The sequence below is a fragment of the Musca autumnalis genome, unplaced genomic scaffold (genome assembly GCF_047663935.1).
Source record: "Musca autumnalis isolate F117 unplaced genomic scaffold, ASM4766393v1 scaffold_3, whole genome shotgun sequence".
Taxonomy (NCBI): Eukaryota; Metazoa; Arthropoda; class Insecta; order Diptera; family Muscidae; genus Musca; species Musca autumnalis.
Window position 1 is genome coordinate 237507863 of NW_027411866.1, and position 13704 is coordinate 237521566.

The 13704-nt window shown below is 34.9% G+C and overlaps 1 protein-coding gene across 6 annotated transcripts in view; it reads left to right on the plus strand.

Annotated features, from left to right (window-relative positions):
• The window catches only part of Evi5 (ecotropic viral integration site 5), a 176786-nt gene extending 176344 nt beyond the window's left edge, over window positions 1–442 (plus strand). For all 6 annotated transcript variants that reach the window (XR_012411777.1, XR_012411778.1, XM_073977305.1 and 3 more), the window contains one exon: window positions 213–442. Coding sequence is in view for 4 of the 6 variants with exons in the window: in XM_073977305.1 (XP_073833406.1) it covers window positions 213–353 (141 nt within the window). In the remaining 2 variants the exon portion in view is untranslated. The remainder of the gene's footprint in view (window positions 1–212) is intronic.
• Window positions 443–13704: the final 13262 nt, after the last annotated feature.

A 13704-nucleotide genomic window follows, 5' to 3' on the forward strand; every position in this document is an offset into this window, starting at 1 on the left:
AAGGACGTGAAATATTTATAAAAAATTTTAAATTAAATTATTCAAATTAATTAAACTTGTTCTTTTCTTTATAACCACTTTCGCTGATAATTACCTTTCCCGAAAACCAGCATGTGTTTTCGCCATTGTCATTATTGTCAATAGATATTTTTTCAGTAAAATTGTTGTTTTTTTAATTAACAAAAATTATATATTTTTTATAAAATTTCCAGTTAACAGCATTAAAAAGTCGAGGAAAATTTATACCAGCCTCCAAACTAAGAAGTTCTTCAATACAATCCATTGAATCGGCCGAAAGTGATTTCAATGACATCATAAATATGCGCAGAGAAAGCACCGAATTATCATCATAATATTTAAAGAAAATTAAATATTATAACTAAAAAACCACACACACACACACTTAATTACTATTATTACAAATTTAGAAAAAACACAAAAATTAATGTATAATTAACAAAAAAATATGATTTAGTATAAGACAATTAAGAAAGAACGAATGAATCAATTTGGAAAAAACCTAAAGAGGAGGAGATATGCCTCCTCACACCCCCAGGAAATTTATGTTTTATTAAGTGAAGAAAAAAAAAAAACGATTTATAGTAAAAATATAATTTTTATATAAATTATTGAATTACCAACAAAAAAACAGAAGATTACATGTTTAATTGTAAGTAAATTTTTCAACTAAATGTTTATTTAGAAACAAAATGAAAAAACTGATTACAAAAAATTATTTTCGAAAAACAAAACAAAACTTATAACTTTTTGTATATGTATGTAATTGTATATTTAATGTATTTTTTTTAAAAAATATAAACAAATGATTTTTCGTCATTTTTCCATATTTTTTTTGTTTTGTTTCCTCTGGCTCTCATTTTCTCGATTTTTTTCTCATCATGTGAATTTGTTAAAATATATTTTTTTTTGTTTATTTTATAGCATTATTTATTTTTAATAGTTATAAATATTAGCTATTATATTCCTGTATTATATAAACTTACTCTTAATCCCCTTAAGTCCCCCCTAAGTTAGCTTCCATTAAGTTGTAGATTTTGATATTAAAATTGTGTTTAATAACCTTTTTTTCGTTGTTGTAGTAGAAAAATTTTGACATTCTCTCTATATACATATATTTATACATGAATACGAAGACAAACAACAAAAAGAAGAACTTAAAAATTATGGGCATTATCAAGTAGACAAACAAAATATTAATATTATAAACAAATGTAATATTAATTATTACAAAATTAATCATTATTCGAAATTATGAATTTTACATGGTAATAATATCTATCTATAGCATATACTTACTGGTCATTTTGAATGCATAATCCATAGAAACTAGTTTGGACAGTATAGTTTAATTTTTGAATAACCAATTTTCCCAATTCCAAATCCCATTTTCCCTATCCTATCCTATCCTAAACGGAATTTATGAGAATCTTTGTTAGGTGTACACACATTCTAGGAGCAGATTCGTTAATTATTTGTCGTAAAATCAGTTGGGAACTGGTGTAATGGCCAGAGATTTCGAATAATGATAGTCTTTAAAACAAAGGTATCTTTCGACTCTGCCTTAAGGCACAGACTCAAACCTCGATTCCGGTTAAATTTTTTTAAAAATCGTCTTGTACTCCGCGACCTCGCTTAATCATCACTTGGGGTGTTCTATAGTGATTGCAAAACCAGTTAAGCGCGGAATCGGTGTCATAGTCAGAGATTTCGAATAATGATAGTCTTTAAAACAAAGGTATCTTTCGACTCTGCCTTAAGGCACAGACTCAAACCACGATTCCGGTTAAATTTTTTTAGAAATCGTATTGTACTCCGCGAACTTGCTTAATCAACACTTGGGGTGTTCTAATAGTGGTTGCAATGTTTGGTTGCTAAATTGAAGGGTTTTGAGTGGTAAATTTTAGGTAGTATTTTAAACCTAACTCTGCAGGTGACCCGCGATAAATTAAGTCATCGTGATACTTATAACAAAGGTAGAAAGTCTATAGCTCAACATAAGGCACATACCCCAACCTCGAGTCCAGTCCAATTATTAGAAATCGACATCCTCTCCGAGTCCTTGCCTAAAATGGGGATTATCAATACTATGGGTGTTGTAATAGGGAAAAAATGTTACCGTTGTAAATGAGGCCGCTCGAACAACCTACTGAAAAAAATCAAAACTATGCGAGAGGAGCTCTTAAACATCACTTTATCCAAATTTTGTATGAGAGGTACCCGAAAGAGTGGACCGATATAGTCCATATTCCAACCTGATACATGACTGAATGAAATAATACGATGTGCAAAGTCTGCACCAACCAGAAACTCCCTGCGAGAATTATCTTGCGGATTTGCCATTTTGGTTGTTGCCGTCAGAGTTTATTGGAGCTTTTAGGCCAATATCTCAGAAAGTATGGACTAGCGCAAGAAAAAATTGTACCGTCGTGAAGACAGTCGCAAGTACCACCTACTGAAAAAAGAATCAAAACGATGCGAGAGGAGCTCTTAAACATCACTTTTTTCCAAAATTTGTGTAGGAGGTACCCGAAGGAGTGGACTGATATAGTCCATATTCCAACCTGATACATGACTGCATGAAATAATACGATGTGCAAAGCTTGCACCAAACAGAAACTCCCTGCGAGAATTATCTTGTAGATTTGCCATTTTGGTTGGTGCCGTCAGAGTTTCTTGAAGCTTTTAGGCCAATATATCAGAAATTATGGACTTGCGCAAGAAAAAAATTGTACCGTCGTAAAGAGAGCCGCGAGGGCAACATACTGAAAAATGTCAAAACGATTCGAGAGGAGCTCTTAAACTTCACTTTAGCCGAATTTTGTGTGGGAGGTGCCTGAAGTAGTGGACCGGTATAGTTCATATTCGAATCCGATATATATTTTTGAAGGAATAATACGATGTGAAAATTTTGGACCAAATTGGACCTTTGAAAGTTATCGTTGACATCAATTTACAGAAAATTGTTGAACTTTTGTGGTGGAGATACCCGAAGGAGTGGAACGATGTAGCCCATCTTCGAACCTAAACTAAGTTTGTACAAAATATTACGATACCCAAAATGTGGTTCGAATCGGTTGATCCATTCGAGAGTTATCGTGCGCACCAGCCAGACAGAAGGATGGACAAGGCTAAATCGACTCTAAATTGCCTGAAATGAATTTCGTCCAAACATACTTGGGGTTTAAAACCGTTATTTCGATGAGGGACATTTTTAATCGTGTCAAAGTGTATGTACCCTTTCTAGCCTAAAGGCTGAGGGTATAAAATAAAAACGTTGGGGATGGTTCTTAGAGCAAAGTATTATTCGAATTCACCTTATAATACAGACCCCAACCTAGATTCCTGTTCAATGCTTCTACTCCGAGACCTCGTTTATAACGAGAGCGTTAATTCGTATTTTTAATAGGCAGATATTTTTTTAGATCTCTACCATTAATGGGGTTTGAGATCACAGGGAATTATGTGACCACTTAAAATGGTAGACAAATTCGGACTTTACTTCTTCTGCCTTTCCCAACAAACCAATCGTACCGACATCGTAACGAAATCAGAACAAAATTCGGATGCTACGTCCGATGTCGGATCCAAAATCGTAACGACATATTAACGAAAGTTGTATGTATTGTGGTTGACATAATTTCGGAACGAAATGTCTGAGTGAGTAGGAATATCGAATGAAAATTTTGTAGACGCCTTTTTAATTCACCAATTTTTCTTTGTTATGTTTTCATTGGAGATTGCAATTTCAAACGTTTCTAATAATTTTCACTTTTATTATTTTCCAGTTATAGTAGAACAATGTAAACTTCGTGTACGAATATGTTAAGTAACTAGCTTGAATTATTATATGTTGCATTTATATTTAAAATATTTAAAAATTGTATATGCGAATTTTATAACCAACCACTTTGTTTTTTGATAACAAGGGAAATTTGTTTCCGACATTTTGTTCCGAATTCGCACCGAAATCGGAAGAAATAGATTGGTATATTCGGAGGAAATTTACTTTCTACATTCTCTCCAAAATCGGAACGAAATCTGAACGAATTCCCCTACGAAAAATCGTATAGAAATCGGAACGAAATCTGAACGATGTTGCTTCCATAATTGTTCAGATGTGTCGGACATCCGACATTTGGTTTGCTGACATTTGGTAGTTGTTGCTGTAGCAACTACCACATTTGTATTCATATAATTTCTACTAATATGGTTCTGTTGCCACCTTGGATAGAGTTTTTCCATAAGAGAATGGAAATTATCCATTTTGGTTTTTGTTGTAGCAACACAAACATGTTCGTTCGCATATTTTATTCAGTTATTTGGTTCTGGTTCCTCTGTATCCAGATTTTAAAAAGAAATCTGCAACCTGGACTGGATGCATTCATAAAACTGTTCCAGTCAACAGGGCGGTATTCTAGCATGTTTGAATATACTTCCATTGCTTAGCGCTAAACTTTGCCTACCACACTGACACCGTATAGCTTTGAACGAGGTAAATAAGGTTTCTTTCTCAACACACCAAGTACTGTCGGCCGGAGATTTGAGGGTCTTGTTCCTACATCTGAACTTATAGCAAATAGCTGTGACTTGTACATACGATTTGAACATGTAACGCCCAATATTGTGGAGTCAGAACACAATCACTTGCCATGCGGTTCACATCTTATTTGCAGATGGTGTGTTATCTTATGGGTTCGACGACTACAGCAGTATGAGTGCCTTTTTCCCTTTCAACTTCCTCGTCCATTGTTTTCCCCCTTAGAAGTAAGTGTTAATTGGATTTATTCGACGCTGACAAGTCCGGTCCAATGGACCGTATCCTTTCCCACGATTTGGGAAGAAATATCCTGTCTGGAGGTTAAGATATGGATCGCCGTTGAGTCCATAGGGTCCCATTTCTCTGTGAAATGTCATCCGGGATGATCTTATCCCTGAGATATTGGCGGACTTTCTGTTGAAATTGTAATTTATTATGTCGAGTTCCGGGATGTCGCTCCCGTGTGGTTTTTTATCTATGGAGGGACTTAGGTCAAGAATGGAATAGCCACCTAACCACGGCAAGGACTTAGAAAACTAGGCCTGATACTAATTGAGGGGCTCAGGTATCAACTGCAAACCTTGAAAAACACTATCTTCACAACCTGTATAATCACAGTTTTCTTCATTCGCTCATTCATCTCATTTGAATTTGCGATGCGTTGTTTTAAATGTAGAAAAATTTGGACCTTAAAACCTTACATCGCGCGAAGATTCTTACCACTGGCCCGAGAATGAAATCTCATGTTTTTGTTGTTGTAAACACTATCAGCTCCATCATGAAGTAAACTCCCCGTGGTTTTGTTTTTATGCCGTTGCAAATTAAAGGAAAAAGCGAAACAAATCACGGTGAATTCGGCTCAATTCGGTACGAAAGAACCCGCTGCCATGGGATCGAATGAAATCTCATGGCTCTTCTTGCCGGCTAGGAACTTGAGGACCTAATCCTCATCTTATAGCAGATTTTCTCATATTCCTTATATAAGCTATGGAATGTAACTACCCCTAACCCATCGGTCTGTAGATTCAGGGGAGCTCTACCTCCGTACTCCATGTGCCACGAACAATGAGATCGCTGACATAGTGGCGAATATTTTCATTTTCTCGCATGGAAGAAATAAACAAGATCTGGTAAATGCCGAACTGAAATGTCAAAAACGGTGAGACTTCGTGCTATAATTCGCGTAAATAATTAACCCAATTGCTCAAAGGTAGATGTTAAACAATTTCGGAGAGATCCCTACTTGGAAAAGTATCTGCTTCACTCTATGTATGACTTACGCACACAACTTTACAAACTAGGTCGGGGGTAGTTCTTTATCAAAAGTTTTTGTTGTTTAAGGGGTGTCATCACTGGTTTCATCAAATATATGTGCAAATGCTACTTCACAATCCTAGTTAATGATTCACAACTCGATGACACTTTCTAATCGTAGGAAAAGTAATCAGCCCGATTATGAATGTAAACTCCCCATGAGTTTTGTCTTTCTGTCGTTGCAAATTAAAGGAGAAAGTGGAACAACTCACGGGTAGTTGATATTCAGGATTGGGCTGAATGTTTGAAGAGCGTTCGCCATCGTCGACAAAAACGTGTATTTACCTGAATGATTAACTTTTTCGGTATACTTGTCTTGCTTCAGTAGCGAAACCTTAATTTTCCAGGCAACGGGGGGAACTGTTAGGGTGGCAAAGGATTAGTTCAAGGTCTTGAGGTACTCGACTCATTGTTCATTCAGCTATTCGCCCAGCAAGAATATGACGAGGGGCAAACCTATTGGCATCTAATAGTATCTGTGTCTTGGAAACTTATCTCTACTACCCTGAATATCAGAAGGATAGAGCAGTTCTCTAAGGAGTTGGTTATTCGTATTTCACTAAAACCTAAACAATTGGGTTTTCAATATTTAAGGAAAGTGCGGGGCTCAGAGTTTGTGGACTGAAATGGCCTTTTTATGGAGATGAGGATGGAATGGTGAGGTTGTCTAATCATAGGGAAATCGGTGTCTCCCCTGCAAAGTAGATGCTGTTTCGTCCTCCACAGAATCTACATTAGCCGATACCACTGGCATCCCACCTTGAATTTAGTGACCCGTAATGTGTTCCACAGGGAACTGACTAACTAAAATGACCTTTTTATGGAGATGAGGATGGAACGGGGAGGCTGTCTAATCATAAGGAAATCGGTGTCTCCCCAGTAATCGGGCACCTGCAAAGTAGATGCTGTTTCGTCCTTCGCAAAATCTACATTAGTCGATGCCACTGGCAGCCCATCTTGAATTTGGTGACCCGTAATGTGTTCCGCAGTAATCATCATCCATATATTAACGAGTAAGACTAAGGGAAATGGTTTAAATATTATACATCAGTTGTGCGTCTTTTCAAGGTAGATCTTACGCAATTTACCGATGGGGTAGCATATCGGTGGCTTAACAGATTGATCAATTTGAGCCACCCCGAGCTGGTTCATGTATTAAATCGATCCCTATTATGTTACTATGTCCAGGAACAGAGCCGAAATCAAGGATAGCGCGAGTATGTGGTTCACGACTTGAGAGCCTTTAGGATCGCCTGATCAGAAAACACAGTTGATTCACAGGACCCGTGACTGATCCGTGACATATGTCGTTAGTCAGGCGATCCTAAAGGCTCTACAGCTATCGTTAAGATTAATGACAGATACTGCAATAAAGACTCACTTGTGATCATATTGGAGCAGCAGGAAGCAACAAAAACAATAAGTTGACCAATCCCCGAAAAACACTCATTCACGGCATCAGTTCGATCTCATTCTTGCTGACATGCGATGGCATGGGCGATCATAAGAAAGCGCAAAACAACCATGAGGGTTAGGAATTGTCTATGGGATTGTTGGACTATTTAATTATACCTTCCACCATATGGAGCGTATAATTAAATTTATGATTCCGTTTGTAACACATCGAAATATTTGTCGGAGACCCTATAAAGTATATATTATTGATCAGGATAAAATTCTATGTCGATTTAACCATGTCCGTGTGTCCGTCCGTCTGTCTATTGAAATCAAGATACAGCTCGCAATTTTAAAAATAGAGAGTCAATATTTGGTACAGAAGTTTTTATTATTTGCAGGATGGTTGGTATTGAAAATGCGATATATCGGTCCACGTTTTGATATAGCCCCCATAGAACGGTACCGCCCGATTTTCGGTATTTTTAGGGTTTTAGCTTCATTATCCTACCAAAATGGCTGAAATTTGGTACTGAGTCTTCGTTGAGAATATAAAACGTTCCACCTAAAATTTGTTGGTATAGGTCCACGCCTTAATATAGTCTCCATAGAACGGTACCTCCCGATATTCGGTATTTTGGAGGTTTTAGCTTCATTATCCCATCAAAATGCCTGACATTTGGTATTTATTTATCGTTGGGTGTATAGAACTTTCCACCTGAAATTTGCTGGTATAGGTTCATGCCTTCATATAGCCCCCATAGAACGGTACCTCCCGATAATTGGTATTTTGAAGGTTTTAGCTTCTGTATCCCATCAAAATGGTTGAAATTTGGTAATTAGTCTTCGTTGAGGATGTAGAACGTTCCACCTAAAATTTGTTGGTATAGGTCCACGCCTTAATATAGTCTCTATAGAACGGTACCTCCCGATATTCGGTATTTTGAAGGTTTTAGCTTCATTATCCCACCAAAATGGCTGAAATTTGGTATTTAGTTATCGTTGGGTGTATAGAACTTTCCACCTGAAATTTGTTGGTATAGGTTCACGCCTTCATATAGCCCCCATAGAACGGTACCTCCCGATATTCGGTATTTTGAAGGTTTTAGCTTCTGTATCCCACCAAAATAGTTAAAATTTGGTAATTCGTCTTCGTTGAGGATATAACAAATCGTTAATTTTGGTGGAGGGTATAAAAAGTTCGGTCCGGCCGAACTTAACGTTTTCTTACTAGTTTTTCTTTGATTCGTCCTTTCCCTTTCTTAGTTCTTGTCGTGAGAATATAGGCTTGTAGACTTTTGGCTGTCATGTTTGGTAAAGAGTTTCTAGGTTATGACGTTTAGATATAGATTACGATTAGGCACTGCTTTTGAAAGAATCTTTGATATTGGATAAAGCGGGGGAATCCCAAAGTAAAGTACCGCCGGGTTTAAGTATCAATCAAACAACCTGCACAGAATACCCAACAAGAGTACTAGACGTGCAAAGGCAAGCACAAGTAAATTGAACTTAAACAGCGATTGTGGCGAAATTATTAAGAAAATCAGTCTTCGTATATCTAGGAGTGATGGGTGTTCTTTGTTATATCCATACACGGAAAGGTATTCAGAAATCTATATTGTTCAATATTCTACATTGGCATTCTGATAGTGACCAGTATAAGGCGACCATTTGGATTATATCAAAAAAGCAAATTTGTAAACTCCAAAAAACAGGAAAATTTGTCAAATTTTGATATAAAATACATATTTACACAAAGTAGAAGAGTTTTACATTAAAAAAATATGTTACGAAATACGAAATAAAATTCATAATTAGAAGTTTAATGAAACAGGAAAAAATGGAAAATAATCTCTGATAAAAATAATTTCCAATGTTCTTGGGTTTTATCTGTAAAAGATAATTGGAAAATGCTACCTAGCTCTTAAGATCGTTGGTTCTAATTTGTGTTGAAAGAATGGTCGTTAAGAATGAGAAACGTTTGGATTTTGTTGCCAGTTGTTTCTACAGTCTTTCACTTTGGCTATGGCACTACTTGACAATAAGTAGCCATAGTCACAAAATATTAAAATAATGGCTAAGCTTTTCAACATTTTCCAATGCCAACGACATTCGTTAATTAAATAAATATTGAGGGCAATCATAAATATTTCCCTCGGAATTTTCCGCACGGAAAATAAGTTTAAAAAGTGAAATTCCTTTAAAATCAATATTTTTAAATGTTGAAACACTTAATTAAGGAACACTTAATTAAGGAATATTTCCCCGAATCAACAAAAATATTCTCTTTTTGGACATAAATGTGGAAATAAAAAATTGTAAAATTGGGAAAGGGAAAAAATTCCGCACGGAATTTTTATTCATAATTGTCCTGATTAAGAGCAATAGACGAATAATTTGATTAATTTCCTTGAATTGGTAATGAAAACTTAAGTTATCAGAGACTTTATTTTCCATGCTTAATTTTTGTTTTATTCTTTATTTTCTGTTTATTTTTTTACGATAAACGATACGATATTACTTATAAAGTTAATTGATAAACTTTTAGTATAAAGTAGTGAAATCAATTATTATTAGTCTCAAAAAAATAAAAACAAAACAGGAAGTTGAAATTGAAGAAGAAAAACGATAATCGAAAATTTAATGTGCTATTAACAACTACAACAAATTACAAACACAAATAACAATTAATACATAAATGAATGAATTTCGAAACAATGTTGCCAAATTATTTGCGAAATAGAAAATTAAAAATAATCATAATAATTAATTAATAATTTTTAAGAGATTACAAAACAACAAAAATGCAAGCAATGATATGCTAAATTAAAAAAAATAAACAATTTTTATTTTATTAAAAAAAGAAATAAATTAATAAAACAATAATTCCAACTAAATTACAAAATTCCAAAAATTTATTGAAACAAACTTATACATCGGCGGCTATTTCAACAAAAGCAAACTAATTCCATTTTCTTTTAGAACTCTTCTTTTTTTAATTTTTACAATACATTTTGTTTCCTTAGATACCGAGTGCAATATTAACAAACCCTTGATTATGTTTCAATTAAGAAAAAATGTTATTATGCTCCATTTAGTTTTATTTTATATTATTTTTTACCGGCTTTAAATAACGCACAATTTGTTAAAAAAATTAAGTTTATTTTTTAGTTTGAAATTTTAAGTTTAATAACCTTATTTGTTTGTTCATTTCCCAAAATACGTCCATTATTTAGTTGTAATTTTTATTTTTAACTAAGTTTTTGTTGTTGTATGTTTGAAAAGTTTCCAATTTTTTTTATTATTATTTTGTTTTGAATTTTAATTTCCTTAATTTTTTTTTCATTTGTCACCAAAACATATCCTCGACCAACCAACAACCATTTCCATATTTAATTTTAACAACTTAACATAACAGTTAATACGAATAATTACAACAATATATCTACCTATCTACATACATACAACAACAACCAAACAATTGGCCAAAGTGCCAATTATATGAGAATAAAACAATTAAATAATAATCACCTACAGAAAAAAAAACGTTTTTTAAACCAATAACAAAAGAAAATTTGAAGAGTAAAGAATATTCAATATTTTATAGTATTTTAATGAGAAACGAAAAAAAAAACAAACAAAACAATTAAGAAAAAAACCAACAAACACAACATCTTATAAATTTATTCAATAAAATTTATAAATAAAAAATAAATTTAAAATATCTCATTTTATGGTGTGGTTTAAACAATTTCTCTCCATCACTCCTTTTTAAAGGATGTCTTATTTCTATTTTCAAGGTGTTTGGCCATATTATCCTCATAGTTGAATATGCGGGATGGTTGTAGATATATAGATTAATGAGCCAGCCTACCATATCGTATATATCCGTCTCGTAGAGAGAACCCGGTTTGGTCCAAACTTAAATCAAAATGTTTCTTCCAGACATATGTAGATCAGGTTCGAATAGCTCAGCTTCTTCGGGTATATCCCACACAAAATTTCAAAATTTTTGGCACATGCGGAACTCTTCTCGGATCGTCGAGAAATTTGTAGCAGGTTGTGATCGGGGTACATTTTTTCTGGGGCAAATCCATACTTCCTGCGATAATGTCACAAAAGCTCTAAATAACACTGCCAGAACCAAGTTAAATGACTGATGAGAAGACAGCGGAATCCTATGCAAATGCATATATGGTTAAAATGGTCGTGGAGAAAATCTGATTAGACAGAAACTCGTTTTATCACAAAATAAATGAATTAGGCACAGAAATTTTTGCATATTTGCATAAAATTAACATATTAAAAACCATATGCAAGGATATGTGGCTAAGTATCCCACCGAAATGTCTGAAATGTGGTATTAAGTCTTCGTTGGGGGTATAAAACTTTCCACCTGAAATTTGTGGGTACAGGTCCACGTCTTCATATAACCCCCATAGTTCGGTCCCTCCGATTTTCGGTAGTTTTAAGTTTATGGCCTTAATATCTCACCGAAATGAACGAAATTTGGTATTTACAGGCATGTCACAGAAACGCATTCCGATCGAAAGTGGAATTAATTCCGTATTTAGCTTCTTCAGAAAACGAAGAATTTTTCGGAATGAAACCACTTTTGATTTTGCAAACGGAATTGTATTTTTATTTTGTTTAAATCTGCCACTTTAAAACACTTAGAAATAATTAAAATGTTGTTTTATTAACAAATTTACATTTAATTTCGCATTTAAAATAAATAATTAAGTTTTTTGACTTCACAAAATCGATCGGAATCTAAAGAAGCTAAGACAAAAACGATCGAAATTAAATTTCGGAATTGCAACCATTCCGATCGGAATCTGTGACATGCCTGTTAGTCTTCCTTGAGGGTACACAACTTTCTACCTGAAATTTGTCGGTGTAGATCTCCGTTTTCATAGAGCCCCCATAGAACGTACCCACGGATTTTCGGTATTTTGAAGGTTGTGGCCTCAATATCACTTCGAAATGGCTCGAAGTTGGTATTAAGTCTTCGTTGGGGGTATAAAACAATCCATCTGAAATTTGTCGGTATAGGTCCACGTCTTCATATAGCCACCATACAACGGCACATCCCGATTTCGTCATTTGATGGTTGTGGCCTCATTATCCTTCCGAAATGGCTGAAAGTTGGTATTAAGTCGTCGTTGGGGGTATAAAACCTTCCTCTTGAAATTTTGCGGTATAGGTACGCGTCTTCATATATCCCCCATACAACGGTACCTCCCGATTTCCGGTATTTTGATGGTTGTGGCCTCAATATCCCTCTGAAATGGCTCAAATTTGGTATTAAGTCTTTTCATATAGCCCCCAATAGAACGATACCTCCCGATCTGCGGTAATTTGAAGGTTGTGGCTATGGTTATACATTTCTCTATTTTATTGACTTGTCTGAAGAGAATTTTAAACAGAAAACATGTACACACAAACATTTTTGTACCTATTATTAACATATTTTTTGCATAAGAAAATATGTAAAATGCATAAATTTTGCATATGCACATATTATTTGTTGCATAAAATTTATACATTTTGCATAATTTTGCATATGTCATATGTTTCGATTGCAATTTAATCAGAAGCCGAAAATATGCCTAGTCCCAAAATTTGATATGAATCGGACCAAAATTAGGGATTGCGTAAAATTCCGCTGTCTACTGATGAGCACGCAAACTTACAAGACAAGTGAAGTGCTCGATGGCCACGATAGTTATCGAAAGGAGTGACTAACATTGGTCCAACCTTTGCACGTAGTTATGTTAGTTATGTTATGTTATCTAATAGTATAGGTGACTGCTTGACCCGTAGACCGTTGGTCCATTGTGTTCATCCTGTGTAGATTAATGTTGCAGACGGTGATTTAAAGATGTAAGTATGTTGATGTGGTGAAATAAGATGAGAATGATAAGGTAGAGATGATAAGATGATGATGAGGTACAGATGAGGTAAGGATGTAAAGATGATAAGTTATGATGCTGAGGTAGAGATGATGTACTGGAAAATAGAAGAAATTTGTTAGTTCATCTGCTGCCTCGTTTCCCATAATGTTACTGTAACCCGGAACCCAACATAGCTTTACGATATCGTGTATATCATGCAGAGCTTTCCTGCAATGAAGAATATCTCTTGAATTAATGAATGGCCCATGATTTGAGAGCCTTGAGGGCGCCTGACTATCGACATATATAGTCACCGATCCTGTAAGACTAACTTCAAGCCTTTTCACCAGCTCAGCTGCTTTACTGATAGCAAGAATCTCCGCCTGAAAAACACTACAATTATTGTTGAGCTTGTATTAGTTCTTAATTAATGGATTCTAGCAGTAGACGCCGGCGCCAGTACCTTCTTCCAACTTAGACTCGTCTATGTATATTGCCAGACCGTCCAGAGGAGATATGCACTCAGCCCATGCGTCCCTG